The following is a 23,488-nucleotide window of genomic DNA, read 5'->3' on the forward strand; positions in this document are numbered from 1 at the left end:
TATGGTTTCAAGGAGGCCTTATATTTGTACAGTCACCTCCCACCTAATTTCTATGCCAATTTTGGGCTACTGCTCAGTTTGAGTATATATATATGTGGGTTTGAGAAAAGAGTCACGGGACATGTAAAAAACCGAGGATGATCAGCTTCATCAGGTCGCCATTTAAGGAAACGAGGATATACCTGTTTCTTGGTTGACAGGCTGTTGCACGCTTATTCGCATTCACATGAGACCTTTGCTTTTCTGACGTGATTATGATTCTTACAGGCTTTTCTAAGACTGCTCTAATTGCTGGAGCGATGAGGAGTTCACCAGGATTCAACACGTTCTTGTTTCTTTCTCTCGCATTTGCATTGTTGTCCTTAGGATCAGGTACCGATTTCTCTCGTTTATTTATATCTTCTTGCATTATTTTCGCTTGATCATTGACCTTGGAAGAGCATTTTTGCTTGAGTTCAGCATCCCTTGCTCCAAGTGTTTGATAAATTTTCTCGATTGTTTCAATGAAGTCGACTGTGAAATTGGTTTACCAGATGCAATGTAACATGGACTAAAGCTAATGCTTTCTTTGTCAAGCCATTTCAGGGCAAATCATGCAGACTGTCTTCGACGATTATTATGATTCGATGGCGACGACACAGGCAAGATCAAATTCCTACGCACTATTTGCGACTTCTGAGCACGTTGACATGTGAATATCAGTTCATATTTCATAAGCACTGCCGCTTAGTCAAATTCAAGAATTTCGCCTCGGAATTGAGCGATCAGAACTCAAGATTGCCACTTGAAAAAACGAACTAGTTGAATGAATGACTCTAATGATTTGCTGAGTGGAACAATTTCTTCGTTGCCTTGAAAAGAAATAGTTAGGAGTTTCCAGGAACGACACTAAGCAGATTATGTAATCCGAGTCTTACATATTCAATTATAGCAGTGTTTGGCGGAGCCAGGGAGCCTTATGTATGGAGGTGGGGTCATACTGAACCCAGAGTTCATCCACGGCACTTCCGCATGGACTGTGTTTGGGCAAGGAGCAACTGAATCGCGCATATCGCACACCAACAACAGGTTCATGGTGGCTCGCGATAGGAAATGCCCGTCAGACAGTTTCTCTCAGAAAGTCCAGCTCGAGAAGGGAATGTTCTACGCATTTTCCGGTAATTATGCGCTCTGCTGTTTCTAGAGAGAGTACACGTTGAAATTGTTCATGTGAAGCGGTAAATAATGTGATATGCCAGTTCACCGTTCACCGGATATAGCCGTATAGTTTTGTTTATTTGTGAAGAATTGCTAATTGCAACATCAAGAAATGTGAAAACGCGATTGTTGACCGAGCTAGGATGATTTGTTGCTGTCTTTGCAGCTTGGGTACAAGTAAGTCGAGGAAGCGAGACGGTATGGGTGGCGTTTCGAACTGGAGATGGTGAGTTTGTCCGTGGAGGCAGTGTCGTGGCCGAGCAAGGGTGCTGGTCTTTGCTGAAAGGAGGCATCGCTGCAAATTCTTCCAGCCCAGCTGATGTTCTTTTCGAGGTGAAGGGCATCCAACTTTCCATTACAATCTACTTCTGAATCATTGAAAAGTTGCAAGACACATGAGTGCTAATAATTCCAGGCATATGTTGATTCTGATTTTGTTGTGACAGAGCAAGAATATCTCGACGGAGCTATGGGTCGACAATGTCGCGTTGCAGCCGTTCTTGAAGAAGCAATGGAGGAATCACCAAGAAGAAAGCATAGAGAAGGTAATACGAAAAGTTTGTATGAAGTTAGTTCGAAAAACATAAAGGACCGTCGCGAACTTCGATCTCGCAGGTACGGAAGAGCACAGTGAGGTTCCAGATAACTTCTGTGAACGAAAGAGGACTCGGGGTCGGAGGAGCCAATGTTCTCATCAAACAGACCAAACCGGGCTTTCCATTCGGGTGCGGCATGAACTTCCACATCCTTGAGAGCGCCGATTACCAGAACTGGTTCGCGTCGCGATTCAGATACACCACTTTCACCAATGCAATGAAGTGGTACAGCACGGAGGCAAAACAAGGCCAAGAGAACTACACAATAGCCGACGCAATGCTGAAGTTTGCGCAAGATAATAACATTTCGATCCGAGGCCACAACATCTTCTGGGACAACCAGAAGTACCAGCCCGATTGGGTCAAGACCCTTGCCCCCGATGATCTGCGAAAAGCAGCGGAGAAGAGGATCAATTCAGTTGTCTCGCGATACGCAGGAGAACTGATTGCCTGGGATGTGGTCAATGAGAACCTGCACTTCAGCTTCTTCGAGGACAACCTCGGCGAAAATGCTTCCTCGATGTATTACTCGATGGCATACAAGCTCGATCCGACTCCAAGAATGTTCCTGAACGAGTACAACACCATCGAGTACAGCGGAGAAGAGAAGGCGAGCCCGGGGAACTACAAGAAGAGGCTCCAGGAGATATTTTCGTACCCTGGGAATGAGGATATACCGGCCGGGATAGGAGTGCAAGGCCATTTCGGCACCGGCCAGCCAAACTTGGCTTACATGAGATCAAGCCTAGACATTCTGGCCACAACTGGTGTGCCCATTTGGCTCACAGAGGTGTTTGTGGATCCAGGAGCTAACCAGGTATCGGCATATCTTAGACAAGAGGTGATCATGCCCTGGGCAGTTCACCCGGTCCGGTGGGCCGGAAGGGCAAAATGGGCCAGGTCAGGCGAGCGATTCTCTTTTTGCGGCTGGCCCGGCCAGCTCACCTTGGCCCATTCGAACCCTATCAATTTCAGATTTGCACACTTCGATCATTTTTCAATAGGAGGAGCAGAAACACGACTTAAAGCTTTTGGCTATTGGTCAATTGAAGACTTGAGGCCACGATAAGGTCTCGAACTCGCCGTCCGGTGAAATTCAGACATTGGAAATGACACGTGGCAGCCGATGCCTGAATTCCATTGACAGGGACTTGGAGAAGCGAGTGGGGCTTTTTTTAAAACCTTCAATTGACCAAAATAAAACCTTTATATTCTAAATTGACCAACAGCCAAAAGGTTAAGTCGTGATTTTGCACTTATCTCCGCGCAAATATGAAAAAAATTGGCACTCTACAATCCATAAAGGGATTTCTGTCATTGCAGGCTCAGAACTTGGAGGAGGTGCTCAGGGAGGCTTACTCCCATCCCGGGGTGGAAGGGATCATAATGTTCGCCGGCCCCGTGTACGCTGGCTACAATTCCATGGCGCTCGCGGACAAGAACTTCAACAACACTCTGGCCGGGGACGTTGTGGACAAGCTGATCCAGGAATGGAGATCCAAGGACCTGGAGGCTCGCGCCGATGAGGAAGGGTTCCTCAGCACTACACTGCTCCATGGAGAGTATGAGATCTCTATCACCGATCCAATTTCAAATTCCTCTTCCACTTCAAGATTTGAAGTGACCAGAGATAGCTTTAGGAAAATTTACCATTTTCACATATAATGAATTGTCAGCTACAAGCTCCTATGGAGCTAGGGATAGTGCTTTTATTGTTGATTGATAGTTGCTAAGTTAAGATTAATCAGAGAGGGTAGATATAAGGACCTTTAAATGCCAAGCATTTTATTTTTTGGTCAAAAAATGCATTGCATATGTACTTATAACCTGAGGAAGATCATGTCAATACCAAGTAAATAATATTTAGTCATTTCTCGAAAGCTTCTGCAATGTAATATCATATCATGTACCAATCCCACCGCTAATGATACCAATCGATAAAAAAGTCCAATAAGCTAACAAATCTCATCCTCTAGACGGCAAATGGTACATTTTTGTCCTTAGGTAGATGGAGTATTGTCGACAATTGATCATGAGAATGGACATTTCGAACGACATACACGTTTTAATTTGCCAGATTTCGAGATACTCTACATCACGTAAAAATCCCAAATCCAAAAAAAAAAAAAAAAAAAAAAAGGAACAAGTCGAAAGATTTTTTTTTTTTTTTGGGCTTTAACTTTTAGATATGTATTTAGTCTAACCAACTAAAAGATTTTAATTGGCATTTAAAATCACTCAAAAATTAAGTAGGGGTACAAAAATTCAATGGGATATATTCACTAGAAATTTTAAAATTTGTTACAAAAGTATAATTGAATCCTAAAACTTTTAAAATGTGCAATTAAATCTTAAAACTTGTCAAATTTGTGCAATCAAGTCATAACATTAACTCCGTCCAATTTGGTTAACGGAAAATGCTAACGTGGCTTTTTTATTATTATTTTATCTCTCCTACATGGCGCTAATGTGGCTAAAACAAGCAATATAACTCCAAAACGATGTCATTTTGGTCCAAATTTAATTTTTAATACAAATATTAATTAAATTAAAAAAAAAAAGAGCGAACCAGCCGGCAAGCCCTCACTGCCATTGTCCCACCAAGAGCCGACGATGGTGGGGTGAGGGTCAACCGTGGTCAATAGGCCTCAGCCAATGGCCAACGACCCTAGCCAATCACAAGCGAGCCCTCATCGAGATCTCGGGTGAGGGTCGCAACTAGGGATGTGAAAAGAACTAAGAACAACTCGAAACCAGACTAAATTGGACCAAAACCGGTGGTTCCCAAGGGAATTGGTTCAGTTCGCCTCACTGGATCTAAACAAGCACACAACGTCGTCACCTCACTCAAATCTAGCAAGAGGCTAGGTGTCGCAGCCCTCGCTTGTGGCTAATGAGTTACCGGCCATCACAAAGGTCTCAAGGACTAGCGTGGGGGGGGGGGAGGAATAGGAATTAAAGATAAAGAATAATGGAAAATTCTTTTTAAAAATCAAGAATTTTTCACATCAATGCCAATTGCGCAACAGAAGATAGTCAATGATGATTGGACCACTACATTAGTGATTTCTGATCAAAATTTGCCGAAAATACTACATTGGTAAATTGTTAAAAGGTTTATGAGTGAATTGGACAAATCAAAATGTTTGAAATTGAATTCACCACTATCCAATAGATTAAAAACTTTTTATATAATTTTTTACAGCAATTTTGTCCGGGCAAAGTTGATGGTATAATGGATTATAGAAGAAACAAGGTTTTATATACCTATCGATAAAATGGGTATGAAAATATCATAATTATTTATCAATCAGTATGTTTTTTTATTTGTAATATGACAATAGAATAAACGAGGGTATGATTGTATCTCATCATAGGGTACAATGGATTATAGAAGAAACAAGGTTTTATATACCTATCGATAAAATGGGTATGAAAATATCATAATTATTTATCAATCAGTATGTTTTTTTATTTGTAATATGACAATAGAATAAACGAGGGTATGATTGTATCTCATCATAGGGTACAATGGGTAATATCTTTCACATTCCTAACTTGTTTCTGGTATAACTCTAGGAATACCAAAAAAAAAAAATATATATATATAAAAACATAGTTATTCCATTCTGCAAACCAAAACGTGCAATAGCCCTTCTATTCCTATTCTACAGTATCCATTTGCAGGTGATGGTCATTTCATTCTTACCTCTTTTACCGCATAACCTATTGATAGACCTTGGGGTTTAAAATATCTAATCTGGATGTTGAATAATTTCAGGACAGCGTTACATTGGGTAACTACACTAAAGAGAAGGGAAATCTACAAAGTGGGATAAGAATACCATCTTCGCAGACCTCACATTACAAAAGTTTCATATTTTGTATCTCAATGTATATACTTACTATTTTTTTTTTTAAATGCATATCATACTTTTGAAAAGTAGACTGGTTTTGGAACCACCTCACATGCAATAAACAACATTTTAAAGGGGACGGTACCCACTCATAGTATAAGTTTTTTTATTGTTGTCAAACTTACAGTTTGACCACATCTAGGTCATGTCCCATTAATTTCGCCCTAGATATCTCCTCAAAGCCAAATTATAAAAAGTCAATTATTTATCCTAAAGTCCTTAACCAACTTATTTGCATATATGATTTCCCAATATAATCCCAACAATACGCAAGCCATAGGGCAAACGCATGTGCGAGTTTTACCTAATTACAAAATTTATGACTGATTAGATAATTCTGCCTATGAATACCTACAACGATCCCCTCATATCTATGCTTTTCCCCCTCTTTTTAAGTGGAACCCTCTTTGCTGTACTCCATGTTTAAGTGCACGCCACCCATTGCCAATGTCTCGAGTTCAAAAAAAGAAAAAGAAAAAACCATTGCCAATGTGTAAAACAAGAAACAGGATCTACATCCTGACTCGAAGGACCATCTTGGGGCCAATTAAAGTCCACAGGCACATGCCCTAAGTCCCTCCGCGCAACTTAAATTGTGAAAATGAAAATGATCTATGCATGAGCATGGCCTCCAAGCATTTACAATTCCAGGGAACGATTATTACTCTTCAAAAGAATTGCTTGGGATCAGGCTAGGTAAGATTGGATGTATTGGAGTTGGACTAGAAATCCATAATTTTTTGGATTTGTTCTTCAAAAGCGTTTCTTGTGGGAATTGTTTTTACAGGGAATGTTCCATAGCATCAATCTCCGATTGATGGGATGAATAAAAATGTGGAAAAAAGGAAAAAATTTCGGTTTTTAATAAGAACTGAACCGAATGAAAACCGAATTTTTCGGTTCAGTTCAGTTCAATTTTTACGCCCCTAACCCCATGTTTAAGTGCACGCCAACCATTGCCAAGTGTAACTCAAACAAGGAACACGATCCTACATAATCCTGACTTGAAGGATCACTTTGGGGCCATTAAAGTCCCACAAGCATTCGCCCTAAGTCCATCCACACAACTTAAATTGTAAAATGAAAAAGATCTATTCATGAGGAGTCGACCTTTAAGCATTTTTGCAGGGAATATTGTACAGCAACAATTTCCCATTGATGGGATGAATATAAATATGGAAAAGAGAGAATATTCTACTTTCTATCTAGATGCTTTTATGTATTTTCTAATCAAATGTCTGAATTTTTAGTTTGTCTAATTAAGTCCTTCTATATTCACAAACTTTCTAATTAGGACATTCTGACGGCAAATCCAGCCAAATTCAATTGACATAGATCGTCAGGTGACATCATTGTACAATTTGGATACAATTTTTTATAATGTAAACAGCCACGTTGGCAGCCATATTGGTTAGATTTTTTCCACATCATACTCCGAAGTTGTCTACATCGACTACATTTTTCCACCCACGATCGCATATTTGGATTGCATTATACTTCTGCATCGTCTGAAAACCACGACGTCACTTGAATTTTATCAAATTGGTGTAGGAGTAACATGATCAAAATCCTTGTGAAAGTAGAAACATTTGATTAGATAAATTGAAGTACATTAATATGATTAGGCGCAAAAGTACATGGATGAAAAATAAAACTTTCTCGTCTTAAAATTAAAGCAAGTATCACTCTGTGGACCATGCTTGTGAAATCTTGTACCTTCACTAGTTTCCATTTCATTTTACGCGTCTTTCCAAACCTTACCTTCGTGACTCAAAATGCTTTTCAGAATAGACCCCACAAGTTTAACTTTTTTCCCAAACTCGACTCCCCCTCGATTTTCCAATATGCCCTACCGTCAGCAGATCACAACAAAAAGACCCCCATAATGTGCATACGGAGCATGAGCGTCATAAAGATTATGGTAACAAATATAGCAGAAGTCCACTTTCTTTTTGTGTCCAAAAAGGAAAATTTTCCAACATTTTCAATGGTACTTTTAGGATTCCCAATTTGCCCTTCTTCTGAAATTTCAAAGAAAAATATAAAATGGTCCTGCATAATTGATTGTCGCTATGATATTTATAGGTCATATAATAATTTCCCAAATAAGATATATCTAAATTTTATTTTTAAAGAATATTTATGTTGCACATAGGCATTGACGGGGTGTCACAGTCAAAAAATTGCAATCAACATACTCATCCAAGAAAGAATTCCTTCAAGACAGCAGAACTGGCAATCCAACAGTAAAAGGCAAGGAAAAGCTTGCTTCCAATTCACAAAAGTGTCTTTTTTCTTTTGGCTTTATTTCCTTGAGAGCAATGCCAACTGCTAAGACTTGTTGAGTGATAAGTCGGACTTTTGTTGGGTGGTGACTATCGGCAAGGTATTTCAATGCCAACTCGTCATTTGTCGCATCACTCCGAGTATACTTGTTTAGTGTACTGGTCTTAATACATATGCATTATCTCTTTTCTTAATGTTCTTTGAATTCACGTCACATCATATGATTTGATCTCAACAGTGACTTGGACACCGTTATCCCCCGCATTCGATTAACACATCTGCTGAAGTATCACATATCACCTATCTATATAGTTTGGACAAATCTCGTATTCATGTGTTCTACTTTGTGCAAGCTTTTGATTGGACAGTCTGACATCTATCGGAACCAAATTAAGTCCCAGTGTCAAGCTCCTTATTTGCAATTCCATGTAAAAGAGGGTATTGAAGTATTCCACATCACTTGTAGAATATGGTTGCAAGGGGGCCTTATATTTGTCTCCTTCCACCTAATTTCTATGCCAATTTTGGGCTACTGCTCAGTTTGAGTATTTATATATGTGGGTTTGAGAAAATAGTCACCGGACGTGTAAAAAACCGAGGATGATCAGCTTCATCAGGTCACCATTTAAGGAAACAAGGATATACCTGTTTCTTGGTTGACAGGCTGTCGCATGCTTATTCGCATTCACATGAGGCCTTTGCTCTTCTGACATTATTATGATTCTTACAGGCTTTTCTAGAACTGCTCTAATTGCTGGAGCGATGAGAAGTTCACCAGGATTCAACATGTTCTTGTTTCTTTCTCTCGCATTTGCATTGCTGTCCTTAGGATCAGGTACCGATTTCTCTCGTTTATTTATATCTTCTTGAATTATTTTCTCTTGATCAGTGACCTTGGAAGAGCATTTTTACTTGAGTTCGGCATCCCTTGCTCCAAGTGTTTTTTGATAAATTTTCTCGATTGTTTCAATGAAGTCGACTCTGAAATTGGTTTAGCAGTTGTAATGTAACATGGACAGTTAAGCTAATGCTTTCTTTTCAAGCCATTTCAGGGCAGATCACACAGACTGTCTTCGATGATTATTATGATTCAATGGCGACAACACAGGCAAGATCAAATTCCTACGCACTATTTGCGACTTCTGAGCACGTCAACATGTGAATATCAGTTCATATTTCATGAGCACTGCTGCTAAGTCAAATTCAAGAATTTGTCCTCAAAATTGGGCGATCAGAACTCGAGATTGCTGCTCAAAAAAATGAACTAGTTGAATGAATTACTCTAATGATTTGCTGAGTGGCACAATTTCTGTGTTGCCTTGAAAAGAAATAGTTAGGAGTTTCCAGGAACGACACTAAGCAGATTATGTAATCCGAGTCTTACGTATTCAATTATAGCAGTGTTTGACGGAGCCGGGGAGCCTTATGTATGGAGGTGGGGTCATACTGAACCCAGAGTTCATCCACGGCACTTCCGCATGGACCTTGTTTGGGCAAGGAGCAACTGAATTGCGCATATCACATACCAACAACAGGTTCATGGTGGCTCGCGATAGGAAACGCCCGTCAGACAGTTTCTCTCAGAAAGTCCAGCTCGAGAAGGGAATGTTCTACGCATTTTCTGGTAATTATGCGCTCTGCTGTTTCTAGAGAGAGTACACGTTGAAATTGTTCATGTGACGCCGTAAATTATGTGATATGCCAGTTCACCGTTCACCGGATATACTCGTATAGTTTTGTTTATTTGTGAAGAATTGCTAATTGCAACATCAAGAAATGTGAAAACGCGATTGTTGACCGAGCTAGGATGATTTTTGGTGTCTTTGCAGCTTGGGTACAAGTAAGTCAAGGAAGCGAGACGGTATCGGTGGCGTTTCGAACTGGAGATGGCGAGTTTGTCCGTGGAGGCAGTGTTGTGGCCGAGCAAGGGTGCTGGTCTTTGCTGAAAGGAGGCATCGCCGCGAATTCTTCGAGCACAGCTGATGTTCTTTTCGAGGTGAAGGGCATTCAACTTTCCATTACATCTACTTCTGAATCATTGAAAAGTTGCAAGACACGAGTGCTAGGCATATGTTGATTCTGATTGTGTTGTGACAGAGCAAGAATATCTCGACAGAGATATGGGTCGACAATGTCGCGTTGCAGCCGTTCTCGAAGAAGCAATGGAGGAATCACCAAGAAGAAAGCATAGAGAAGGTAATACGAAAAGTTTTTTTATACGAAAAGTTTGTATGAAGTTAGTTCGAAAAACATAAAGGATCGTCGCAAACTTCGATCTCACAGGTACGGAAAAGCACAGTGAGGTTCCAGATAACTTCTGTGAACGAAAGAGGACTCGGGGTCGGAGGAGCCAATGTTCTCATCAAACAGACCAAACCGGGCTTTCCATTCGGGTGCGGCATGAACTTCCACATCCTTGAGAGCGCCGATTACCAGAACTGGTTCACGTCGCGGTTCAGATACACCACTTTCACCAACGCAATGAAGTGGTACAGCACGGAGGCAAAACAAGGCCAAGAGAACTACACAATAGCCGACGCAATGCTGAAGTTTGCGCAAGATAATAACATTTCGATCCGAGGCCACAATGTCTTCTGGGACAACCAGAAGTACCAGCCCGATTGGGTCAAGACCCTTGCCCCCGATGATCTGCGAAAAGCAGCGGAGAAGAGGATCAATTCAGTTGTCTCACGATACGCAGGAGAATTGATTGCCTGGGATGTGGTCAATGAGAACATGCACTTCAGCTTCTTCGAGGACAACCTCGGGGAAAATGCTTCCTCGATGTATTACTCAACGGCATACAAGCTCGATCCGACCCCGAGAATGTTCCTGAACGAGTACAACACCATCGAGTACAGCGGGGACGAGAAGGCAAGCCCGGGGAACTACAAGAAGAGGCTCCAGGAAATATTTTCGTACCCCGGGAATGAGGATATACCGGCCGGGATAGGAGTGCAAGGCCATTTCGGCACTGGCCAGCCAAACTTGGCATACATGAGATCAAGCCTAGACATTCTGGCCACAACTGGTGTGCCCATTTGGCTCACAGAAGTGTCTGTGGATCCAGGAGCTAACCAGGTATTGGCATATCTTAGAGGCGATCATGCCCTTGGCAGCTCGCCCAGTCCGATGGGCCCGAAAGGCAAAATGTGCTGGGTCAGGTGCGCGATTCTCTTTTTGCGGCTGGCCCGGCCCGCTTACCTTGGCCCATTCGAACTCTATCAATTTCATATTTGCACATTTGGATAATTTTTCAATAGGAGAAGAGTATAAACATTACTTAAAGCTTTTGGCCATTACTCAATTGAAGACTTGAGGCCATGATAGGGTCTTGAGTCTGCCGTCGATGGAATTTAGACATTGGAAATGACGCATAGCAACCGATGCCTGAATTCCACCTAGGGAGACCTTGAAAAGCGAGTGGAGCTTTTTTTAAGACCTTCAATTGAACAAAATGAAACATTTATATTCTCAATTGATCAATGGTCAAAAGGTTAAGTCGTGATTTTGCACGCATCAACTTTTTTTTTTTCAATGAATGAAAGTGCAAATATAAAAAAATTGGCACTCTACAATCCATGAAAAGATTTCTGGCATTGCAGGCTCAGTACTTGGAAGATGTGCTCAGGGAGGCTTACTCCCATCCCGGTGTGGAAGGGATCATAATGTTCGCCGGCCCCATGTACGCCGGCTTCAACTCCACGGCGCTCACGGACATGAACTTCAACAACACGCTGGCCGGGGATGTCGTGGACAAGCTGATCCAGGAATGGAGATCCGAGGACCTAGAGGCTCGCGCCGATGAGGAAGGGTTCTTCAGCACTACACTGCTTCATGGAGAGTATGAGATCACTATCACCGATCCAATCTCAAATTCCTCTTCCACTTCAAGATTTGAAGTGACCAGAGATAGCTTCAGGAAAATTTACCATTTTCACATATAATGAATTGTCAGCTACAAGCTCCTATGAAGCTAGGGATAGTGCTTTGATTGTTGATTGATAATTGCTAAGTTAAGATTAATAAGAGAGAGTAGACATAAGGACCCTTAAATGCCAGGCATTTTTTTTTTTGGTCGAAAAATGCGTTGCATATGTAAATACCAAGTAAATAATGTTTAGTAATTTTTCGGGCGCTCCTGCAATGTAATATTGTATCTTGTACTGATCCCACCGCCAATGATACCAATCGATAAAAAAAAAAAGGCCAATAAGCTAACAAATCTCATCCTCTGGATGGCAAATGGTACATTTTTGTCCTTAGGTATTGTAGACGGAGTATTGTCGGCAACTGATCATGAGAATGGACCTTTCGCACAACATACATGTTTTAAATTTGCAAGATTTCGAGATACTCTGCATCACGTAAAAATCCCAAATCCAAAAAACAAGGAACAGGTTGATTTTTCTTTTTTTTCTTTTTTTGGCTTTGACCTTTAGATTTAGTCTAACCAATTAAAAGCTTTTAATTGGCATTTGAAATCACTCAAAAATTAAGTAGAGGTACAAAAATATAATGGGATATATTCACTAGAAATCTTAAAACTTATTATCAAAGTATAAATAAATCTTAAAACTTTCGGAATATGCAATCAAGTCCTAAAATTTGTTAAATTAGTGCATTCAAATCATTCCATTAAGTTTGTTTAATTTGGTTAAGGAAAATGCTGACTTAACTTTTTTTATTATTATTCCATCTCTCCTACGTGGCGCTAATGTGGCTAAAACAAGCAAGATAACTCCAAAATGATGTCATTTTGATCCAAATTTTATTTTTAATATAAGTATTAATTTAATTAATTTTTTTAAAGAGCGAACTAGCTCGTAGGCCCTTGCTACCGCTATCCCACCAAGAGCCGATGATGGTGGGGTGAGGGTCAACCATGGTCAACAGGCCTTGGTCAGTGGCCAACAACCCTAGCCAATCACAAGCAAGCCCTTATCGAGATCTCTAGCGAGGGTTGCAATTAGAGACGTGCAAAAAAATCAAGAAGAGCCAGGAACCGGCTGTTCCCAAGGGAATTGGTTCTGCTCGCCTCGTTGGATCTAGACAAGCTCACAATGCCATCGCCTCACTCAAATCTAGCAAGAGGCTAGGGTGTCGCAGCCCTCGCTTATGGCCGGTGAGTTACCAGCCATCACCTAGGTCTCAGGGACCAATAGGGGAAAATAGGAAATAAAGATAAAAAAATGGAAAATTCTTTAAAAAAATTCAAGAATTGTCCATATTAATGCCGATTGTGCCACGTAAGATAGTTAAGGTTAATTGGATCATTAGGTTAGCGATTTCAAACAAAAATTTGTCGAAATGACTACATTGATAAATTGTTAAAAGTCTTAGTAGTGAATTGAGCAAATCAAAATGTTTAGAATTGAATTGACCGCTATCCAATGAATTTAAAACTTTTTATTTAATTTTTACAGCAATTTTGTTTGGGCAAAGTTGATGGTATAATGGGTAATAGAAGAAACAAGGTTTCTATACCCATCAATAAAATGGGTATGGAAATATCATAATTATTTATCAATCAATATGTTTTTTTTATTTGTAATAGGACAATAGAAGAAAGGGCTAATTTTGCTGGAGGGAGGACCCGATGGGTCGGTTCTCGATGGCATCGACATGGGAGGCCATTAGGCAAAAGAGGAGTCGTGTCTTTTGGCATGTGTTCATCTAGAACAATGCAATCACTCCTCGTTACCAGTTAAACCTCTGGATTATGGCTAAGAGCAGAGTTCCCACTCAAGCTCTCTTATTGTCGTATGGCAGAATTGACACTGGTTCTTGTGTGTTTTGCAATGAGTTGTTTGATTCCATGGACCATCTGTTTTTTGGATGTCGTGTCATGGCCGGTATTGCTTTCTTCTGGGAGGCTAGATGCAATTTGCCCTGGTGTAATAGGTCTTGAAGGGAGAATCTCCGTTGGGCCACCACTTTTTTGATGGGTAAGGATTTCTACAAGTGCATCACTTGCTTCTCTTTTGATGCATTATGTCACATTATTTGGGGGAACAGGAATAGCATCATTTTTAGGGACCAACCTCTTACTGTTCTAGCTATGAAGAACCACTTGTTCAAAGTGGTCAGAGATAAAGCTATCACATTTAAGAACGTTAATGATAATTTCAGGAACAGAAGGTTGCGGCGGAGTTGGGGCCTTGACCCAATTATTTTCTCTGGGGACCCCTAACCCTGCCGTGCCATTGCTAGGGGTTTTCTTCTAAGCTGCGGTGGTTGTTTTTGCAGTGGTGGTCTCCCTCCTCCTTTGAGGAGTTTGTGTTCTGGTCGCCGGTTGTTCATGCCATGCTTGTCTCTTGTTAGCTTGGCTTCCTTTTCCTGGTTGCCTTGTGTTGTTGCTTTTACATCTCGGCATCCGTCCACTCATTATGTCCTCTCATCTTGAGTGTATGTTTTCAATGCCATGACCTTTTGTACATTTGGCCTTTCTCCTATATATTTATTACCTCTTACCATAAAAAAAAGGGGGGGTTAATACATTGAAAAGCCCCAAATTGGTACATGTGTAACAAATTTACCCCAAATTAATTTTTTAACTACCAAAAATCCCAAATTTGTACACTTTTGACAAATTTACCCCAAACTAGTACACTTATGATAATTTACCCTATGAAAAATTTTACTGTCAAATTAGAAAGTTGAATGATATATGACAGTTAACTAGTGTATCAATTTACAATTTTACTCTCCGTTTGTTACATTTATACAATTTTTTGTAATTTTTTGTGGTATTAATCCAATTTAACAGAGGGTATATTTGTCACAAGTATGCCAGTTTAAGGTTTTTGGCAGTTGAATAAATTAGTTTATGATAAATTTGTCATAAATATACTAGTTTGGAGATTTTATGATCAGCTGGGATAAATTTAACATAGATGTACCAGTTTTGGGTTTTTCATAATTAAAAAATTAATTTAGAGTAAATTTGTTACACGTGAATCAGTTTAAGAGAAGGGAAATCTATGAAGTGGGATAAGAATCCCATCTTCGCAGACCTCACATTACAAAAGTTTCATATTTTGTATCTCAATGTATATATTTACTATTTTTTGAAAAATGCATATCATACTTTTGAAAGGTAGACTGGTTTCGGAACCACCGTAAATCACATGCAATAAACTACATTTTAAAGGGAATGGTACCCACTCATAGTATAAGTTTTTTATTGTTGTCAAACTTACAGTTTGACCACATCTAGGTCATGTCCCATTAATTTCACCCTAGATATCTCCTCAAAGCTAAATTATAAAAAGTCAAGTATTTATCCTAAAGTCCTTAACCAACTTATTTGCATATATAATTTCCCAATATAATTCCAACAATATGCGAGCCACAGGGCACATTCACGTGCGAGCTTTACCTAATTACAAATATCTAATTCTTGTGCAAATTTTGGTAATGCACTTCTAATTTTTCTTATATTCTTATGCATAATTCTTCAATGAACTTATGCACCCGAAGAATTGCTTGTACTGATATTGCTATTCAATCAAAATTGCAATTTTATGTCTCATTTTTTCTTTTAAATGAGAGGATAAACCGAGGGTCTAGATCCACACTAAATAAGAAATCACCTAAACTGTAGAGGACATTTTGATTGTTGTGAATATTTACTTTGCTATAATTTTATGCATATTTGTATATTTGTCTCGTGAAGATTCCTATCCACACTAACATTTAGAACAACATAAGAAATATGGTCTTAAACTTATGCAATGCATGAGCATCTTGCTAGCAAACATGTAATAGTGCTAAAACTATGCTTGGCACGAGGTTGAGCCATGTGACATTTGTTAGAAAAACTCCTTACCTACTTTGAAGATGACTAAACACTTTGTATGAACTCTCTCTCTCTCTCTCTCTATCTATATATATATATATATATATATATATATATATATATAATTAAGTGCGTAGAGATCCTCTTGATACACAAGATGATAAGTAGACAATGTTAAGAATGGGACCTCGGTGCTAATGGAAGGAGAACAAGATACCAACCAATAAGTGTTACAATTGGAAGCACCTCTTGATTTCGACAAACAAACGAGGGACATGAATGAAAAAGTTGTGGAGTTTGATGAAGGAAAGTGCCGTCAAAACCAAAATCCAAAGTTCAGAGGATCCAAGCAAAAATACCACTTTGGCGTCTCAAGCTGTTTCGACAACCTTAATGAGGGATTCTCAAAGGAAATACCCAAAATTGATGGAGAAAAGGCACCCTATTTAAAGCAACCGTCCAACACACCATGCACGTGCTATTAAAGTTAAAGTCCACTCCACCTATATTATAAAGTGTTAATAATCACTTTTAAAACATGTTTTCTAGATGCGGTCTCGTAGAATGAAAATTACAACCTTGATACTTATATTTCGAAAAATTATCAGAAAAAATTCCTAAAATTAATGTACAAATATCAATTTAGTATTAAACATTTTCATTTTATCAAACGAGTCATAAACTGTCTGTGATGGAAAATTTAAGTCCCCAGGCAGCGTGTGCCTAGGGACTTTAATTCCCCTCATATCCATGCTTTTTCCCCCTCTTTTCAAGTGGAACCCTCCTTGTCGTACTCCATGTTTAAGTGCACGACAACCATTGCCAATGCGTAAGACAAGGAACAGGATCCTACATCCTGACTTGAAGGATCATCTTGGGGCCAATTAAAGTCCCCAGGCACACGCCCTAAGTCCCTCCTCACAACTTAAATCGTGAAAATGAAAATGATCTATACATGAGCATGGCCTCCAAGCATTTACAATTCCGGGGAACGATTATTACTCTTCAAAAAAATTGCTTGAGATCAGGCTAGGTAAGATTGGATATATTGGAGTTGGACTAGAAATCCATAATTTATTGGATTTATTCTTCGAAAGCGTTTCTTGTGGGAATTGTTTTTGCAGGGAAAGTTCCATAGCAACAATCTCCCATTGATGGGATGAATATAAATGTGGAAAAAAAAAGGAAAAATTCTTCTTTTTGTCCCAATACTTTTACGCATTTTCTAATCAAGTCTTTGAATTTTTAGTTTGTCTAATTAAATCCTTTTACTTTCACAAACTTTCTGATCAGATCACTTTGACGCCAAATTCTGACAAACTCAGCTGACATGGACCGTTGGGGGAAATGTCCACGTTGGCATCCATATTGGCTAGATTTTGTCCAAGTCATACTCCGAAGTTGTCTACATGGACTGAATTTTTCCTCTCAGGATCACGTATTTTAAATGCATCATACTTTTGTAGCATCCGACGAACACGTCGCCTGAATTTTGTCGGATTGGGTGTAGGAATGACATGATCAAAATACTTGTAAAAGTAGAAGCATTTGATTAGACAAATTAAATTACATCGACTTGATTAGAAAATGAGCAAAGTACATAGATGAAAAATAAAACCTTGTCTTAAAATAAAATCAAGCATCACTTTGTCAATCATGCTTGTGAAACCATGTATCTTCACCAGTTTCCATTTCATCTAACGCGTCTTTCCAAAACTTAACTAGATGACTCGAAATGCTTTTCAGAATAGACCCCACAAGTTTAACTTTTTCCCAAACTCGATCCCTCCTCGATTATCCGATATACCCTCCCATCACGAGATCATAACAAAAAGGCCCCTTTAATGTGCATACGGAAGCATCAGCGTCATAAAGATTATGGCAACAAATATAGCAAAAGTCCACTTTCTTTTGTGCCCAAAAAGAAAATTTTCCAACATTTTCAATTGTAGTTTAAGGATTGCAATTTGTCCCTTCTTCTGAAATTGCAAAGAAAAATATAAAAGGGTCCCGCATAATTAATTGTCGAGATTATATTTATAGATCATGTGTCACAGTCAGAAAATTGCTGGGGTGTATATATCTAAAATTTATTTTTAAAGAATATTTATGTGACGTATAGGTATTGATGGGGTGTCACAGTCAGAAATTGCAATCAACATATTCATCCAAGAAAGAATTCCTTCAAGATAGCAGAGCTGGGCAATCCAACAGTAAAACGGAAGGAAAAGCTTGCTTGCAATTCACAGCAGTGTCTTTGTCTTTGGGTTATATTTCCTTGAGAGCAAGCTTAACTGCTAAGAGTTGTTGAGCGATAAGTTAGACTCTTGTTGGGCGGTGAATATCGACGAGATATTTCAATGCCGACTTGCAGTTTATCGCATCATTCCGAGTGTACTTGTTAAGCGAACCAGTCTTCATATTTGTGCATGACCACCCCTTTTCTTAATGTTCTTCAAATTCACATCACATCATATAATTTGATCTCAGCAGCAACGTGGACACTGTTATCCCCGGTATTCAATTAGAACTTTTGCCAAAGAATCGCACATCACCTACCTGTATAGTTTCGATAGGCCTCCTATTCATGTATACTCCTCCATGCAAACTTTTGATTGGACATTATGACATGTATTAGAACCGGATCTTGTCCCGGTATCAGGTTCCTTATTCATCAATTTCGTGCAAAAAAAAAAAAAGCGTATTAAAGTATTCCGCATCACTTGTATAATGTAGTTTCAAGGGGGGCATATATTTATACAGTCTCCTTCCACCTAATTTCTAAGCCAATTTTGGGCTGCTGCTTAGTTTGAGTTTTTATGTATATATGGGTTTGAGAAAAGAGTCACGGGACATATAAAAAACTGAGGATGATCAGCTTCATCAGGTCACCATTTCAGGAAATGAGGATATACCTGTTTCTAGGTTGACAGGCTGTTGCATGCTTCCTCGCATTCACATGAGACCTTTGCTCTTCTGACATGACTATGATTCTTCCAGGCTTTTCTAGGACTGCTCCAATTGCTGGAGCGACGAGAAGTTCGCCAGGATTCAACATGTTCTTGTTTCTTTCTCTCGCATTTGCATTGTTGTCCTTAGGATCAGGTACCGATTTCTCTCGTTCATTCCATCTTCTCAAATTGTTTTCGCTTGATCATTGACCTCGGAGAGCATTTTTGCTTAAGTTTTAGCATCCCTTGCTCCATGTGTTTGATAAATTTTCTTGATTGTTTCAATGAAGTTGACTGTGACATTGGTTTACCAATTGTAATGTAACATGGACAATTGAGCTAATGCTTTCTCTTTGAAGCCATTTCAGGGCAAATCATGCAGACTGTCTTTGATGATTATTACGATTCATCAGCGACAACACAGGCAAGATCAAAATCCTACACACTATTTGCCACATTTGAGCACATTCGTATTTCATGAGCACTGCTGTTGAGTCAATTCAAGAACTCGTCCACGAAATTGGGCGATCAGAACTCGAGATTGCCATCTGAAAAACGAACAAGTTGAATGAATTACTCCAATGATTTGCTGACCGGCACAATTTCATTGCGGCCTTGAAAAAGAAATAAAAAGAGTTTCCAGGAAAGACACTGAGCAGATTCTGTGATCGGCGTCTTACGTATTCGATTATGGCAGTGTTTGGCAGAGCCAGGGAGTCTTATGTATGGAGGTGGGGTCATACTGAACCCGGAGTTCATCCACGGCACTTCCGGATGGACTGTGCTTGGGGAAGGAGCGACCGAAGTGCGCATATCGCATACCAACAACAGGTTCATGGTGGCACGCGATAGGAAACGCCCAACAGACAGTTTCTCTCAGAAAGTCCAACTCGAGAAGGGAATGTTCTACGCATTTTCCGGTAATTACTCGATCTGCTGTTTCCAGCGAGAATGGTTACGTCGGAGCTGTTCATGTGAAGCCGTAAATTATGTGATATCTGGGTTCCCCATTCACCCGATATACTTGTACAGTTTTGTTTATTTGTGAAGACTTGCTAATCGCAGCATCTCAAGAAATGTGAAAATGCGATCGACAACGAAGCTAGGATGATCTCTTGCTGTTTTCGCAGCTTGGGTACAAGTCAGTCAAGGAAGCGAGACGGTAGCGGTGGTGTTTCGAACTAGAGATGGCAAGTTTGTCCGTGGAGGCAGTGTGGTGGCCAAGCAGGGGTGCTGGTCTTTGCTGAAAGGAGGCATCGCCGCAAATTCTTCGAGCCCAGCTGATGTTCTTTTCGAGGTGAAGCTCCTTCAAATTTCGGTTACAATCTACTTCAGAAAGACGAGAATTCGACTGAGTTAATGCTGGTCTAGTGTATTCTTTTGTTCGTCTGGATCATTGAAAAATTGCAAGGTACATGAGTGCTTATAATTCCAGGCATATGCTGATTCGGATTTTGTTGTGGCAGAGCAAGAATACCCTGACGGAGATATGGGTCGACAATGTCGCGTTGCAGCCGTTCTCAAAGAAGCAATGGAGGAATCGCCAAGAAGAAAGCATAGAGAAGGTAACATGAAAAGTTTGTGCCAAGTTAGTTCGAAAAACTTGAAGGACCGTCGCGAACTTCGATCTCGCAGGTACGGAAGAGCACAGTGAGGTTCCAGATAACTTCTGCGAACGAAAAAGGACTCAGAGTCGGAGGAGCCAATGTTCTCATCAAACAGACCAAACCGGGCTTTCCATTCGGGTGCGGCATGAACTTCCACATCCTCGAGAGCGCCGATTACCAGAACTGGTTCGCATCGCGATTCAGATACGCCACTTTCACCAACGCAATGAAGTGGTACAGCACGGAGAAGGAACAACGCCAAGAGGACTACTCAGTGGCCGACGCAATGCTGAAGTTTGCAAGATAACAACATTTTGATTCGAGGCCACAATGTCTTCTGGGACGATCCCAAGTACCAGCCCGATTGGGTCAGGACCCTTTCGCCCGATGATCTGCGAAAGGCGGCAGAGAAGAGGATCAATTCCGTTGTCTCACGATACGCAGGAGAACTGATTGCCTGGGACGTGGTCAATGAGAACCTGCACTTCAGCTTCTTCGAGGACAACCTCGAGGAAAATGCTTCCTCGATGTATTACTCGACGGCATACAAGCTCGACCCGACCCCGAGAATGTTCCTGAATGAGTACAACACCATCGAGTACAGCGGGGACGAGAAGGTGAGCCCGGGGAACTACAAGAAGAGGTTCCAGGAGATATTTTCGTACCCTGGGAACGAGGACATACCGGCCGGAATAGGAGTGCAAGGCCATTTCGGCGCCGGCCAGCCAAACTTGGCTTACATGAGATCAGGCCTGGACATTCTGGCCACAACTGGTTTGCCCATTTGGCTCACAGAAGTGTCTGTGGCTCCAGGAGCTAACCAGGTATTGGCATTTCTTAGAAAAGATGTGATCAACTGATCATGCCCTTGGCAGCTTGCCCGGTCTGGCAGGCCCCAAAGGCAAAATAGGCCGGGTCGGGCGAGCGATTCTCTTTTTGCGGCTGGCCCAGCCCGCTCACCTTGGCCCATTCGAACCCTATCAAATTCATATTTGCATATTTCGATAATTTTTTCAATAGGAGAAGAGCATAAACATGACTTAAAGCTTCTGGCCATTAGTCAATTGAAGACTTGAGGCCATGATAGGATCTTGAACCCGCCGTCGATGGAATTTAGACATTGGAAATGACATCTAGCAACCGATGCCTGAATTCCACCGATGGAGACCTCGAGAAGCGAGTGAAGCTTTTTTAAGATCTTCAATTGAACAAAATGAAACTTGACAAACGGCCAAGAGGTTAAGTCCTGATTTTGCATTTATCTCCATTTTTCAATAAATGGAAGTGCAAATATCAAAAGACAGGCACTCTGCAATGCATTGTAAGTTTTTCTGGAATACTGCAGGCCCAGTACTTGGAGGAGGTGCTCAGGGAGGCTTACTCTCATCCCGGCGTGGAAGGTATCATAATGTTCGCCGGCCCCTGCATATGCTGGCTTCAACTCCACCGCGTTGGCGGACATGAACTTCGACAACACGCCGGCTGGGGACGTGGTGGACCAGCTGATCCAGGAATGGAGATTCGAGGACTTGGCAGCTCGTGGCGACGACGGAGGGTTCTTCAGCACCACATTGCTCCATGGGGAGTATGAGATCACCATAACCGATCCAATCTCAAATTTCTCTTCCACTTCAAGATTTGAAGTGACCAAAGATAGCTTCAAGATAATTTACCATTTTCACATATAATGAATTCTCAGCTACAAGCTCCTTTGGAGCTAGGGATAGTGCTTTGATTGTTGATTGATAGTTGCTAAATTAAGATTAATCAGAGAGGGTAGATATAAGGGCCTTTAAATGCCATTTTTTTTTTTTTGGTCGAAAAATGCATTGCATTTGTAATCATGACCTAGAAAGATCATGTCGATATTGAGTAAATAATGTTTGCTCATTTTTCGGGCGCTCTTGCAATGTAATGTTGTACCATACCGATCCCACCATTATTGATATCGACCGATAAAAAAGCCAATAGCCTATAATGTATGATACAATTTGTCCTTAGGTAGTGTAGATGGTGTAGTCGACAACTTATTGCGAGAATGGACGTTTCGACCAACATGCACGTACTAATTCGCAAGGATTCGATTTTTATTTTTATTTTTTTTACTTAACCCTTTAAATATAAATTTAGTCTAACCACCTAAAAAATTTTAATTGGCATTTAAAATCGCTCAAAAATTAAGCGGGGTTACAAAAATATAATTTAATTTTTATAGGAAACTCAAATGGCAATTTCCTTAAAAAAAAAAAAGCATTGATATCCCAAATCGATTGACTTGTGATAAACTTATCTCAAATTAATTTTTTATTATAAAAATTTCAAATTGAAACACATATGACAAATTTACCCTCCGTTAGTTTTCATTAAAATTTACCATGTAATTTGATGACACATAATAATTAATGGGTTATCGGTGATTCTTCATGGTATTAATCCAATTAAACAAAACTAATTGGGTGAAGAAATTTTTGGTGATCAAAAAATTAATTTGGGTAAATTTATCAAAGATTTAAGAGTTTGAGATATTTCGTGGTGTTAAAAAAAAAGGACTTAGCATGACTCCCGATTAAAAAAAAAAAAAAAAGGATAATTATACTTAAATTTTAAAACTTATCATAAAAGTGCAATTAAAATTTAAAATTTTAAAAAATGCAATCAAATCTTAAAAATTATTATGAAAATGATTTGAATCTTAAAACTTTCAAAAAGTGTAATCAATTTAAATATTTGATTTGATCAATTTAACAAACTCGAATGGACTTTCTTGATGATTTTTCAAAGTTGATTATATTTTTAAAAGTTTTAAAACTCAATTATACTTTCTTGATAAATTTTATGTCTTAATTGTATTTTTAGAAAACTTTACAAAACCTTTACATTACATGTGTGAAAGTGACAATTAAGTGGTTGTGGCAAGCATATTGGGCCGTGAAGAAGCCCCATGGGCTATGACAAACATAATTAGAGAAGGAAAACGTATTTTAACCAATTTAGCCAAGCCAAGTCGGCCCATTGTTTAAGGGAAGAAAATCGAGCTGTCGACTGGGTAGCAAAAGCCCACCGAAGCAAAAATCTTCCTTTCAATTGGTTGTCTATCAATCCCTAACCTCTTCGGCATATTTTATATTCTGTA

The 23,488-nt window shown here is 39.8% G+C and overlaps 2 protein-coding genes and 1 pseudogene across 9 annotated transcripts; all 3 read left to right on the forward strand.

Annotated features, from left to right (window-relative positions):
* LOC104453082 (endo-1,4-beta-xylanase 5-like) lies at positions 1 to 3,673 on the forward strand. Of its 5 annotated transcripts, none has more exons than XM_039318048.1 (8): positions 1 to 154; positions 268 to 372; positions 577 to 641; positions 935 to 1,157; positions 1,364 to 1,530; positions 1,644 to 1,742; positions 1,813 to 2,610; positions 3,117 to 3,673. In XM_039318048.1, the coding sequence occupies exons 2-8, from the start codon at positions 300 to 302 to the stop codon at positions 3,456 to 3,458; spliced, it is 1,767 nt and encodes a 588-aa protein (XP_039173982.1). In that variant the 5' UTR covers positions 1 to 154; positions 268 to 299; the 3' UTR covers positions 3,459 to 3,673. The 5 variants fall into 5 exon arrangements, with proteins under 5 accessions (XP_039173982.1, XP_039173983.1, XP_039173984.1 ...); XM_039318049.1 differs by having other exon boundaries at positions 586 to 641; XM_039318050.1 differs by having other exon boundaries at positions 78 to 372; positions 1,813 to 2,693; positions 3,117 to 3,321.
* Positions 3,674 to 8,383: 4,710 nt separating this feature from the next.
* LOC104453080 (endo-1,4-beta-xylanase 5-like) lies at positions 8,384 to 12,136 on the forward strand. 4 transcript variants are annotated; one of them, XM_039318044.1, is made up of 8 exons: positions 8,384 to 8,613; positions 8,727 to 8,831; positions 9,040 to 9,104; positions 9,398 to 9,620; positions 9,826 to 9,992; positions 10,094 to 10,192; positions 10,280 to 11,077; positions 11,602 to 12,136. In XM_039318044.1, exons 2-8 carry the CDS (start codon positions 8,759 to 8,761, stop codon positions 11,941 to 11,943), a joined length of 1,767 nt encoding a protein of 588 aa, XP_039173978.1. In that variant the 5' UTR covers positions 8,384 to 8,613; positions 8,727 to 8,758; the 3' UTR covers positions 11,944 to 12,136. The 4 variants fall into 4 exon arrangements, with proteins under 4 accessions (XP_039173978.1, XP_039173979.1, XP_010065892.2 ...); XM_039318045.1 differs by having other exon boundaries at positions 8,386 to 8,613; positions 9,049 to 9,104; XM_010067590.3 differs by lacking the exon at positions 8,384 to 8,613 and having other exon boundaries at positions 8,625 to 8,831.
* Positions 12,137 to 18,643: 6,507 nt separating this feature from the next.
* On the forward strand, positions 18,644 to 22,281 carry LOC120285872 (annotated as a pseudogene).
* The last annotated feature ends 1,207 nt before the right edge of the window (positions 22,282 to 23,488 follow it).

Source organism: Eucalyptus grandis, chromosome 7 (assembly GCF_016545825.1).
Source record: "Eucalyptus grandis isolate ANBG69807.140 chromosome 7, ASM1654582v1, whole genome shotgun sequence".
Taxonomy (NCBI): domain Eukaryota; kingdom Viridiplantae; phylum Streptophyta; class Magnoliopsida; order Myrtales; family Myrtaceae; genus Eucalyptus; species Eucalyptus grandis.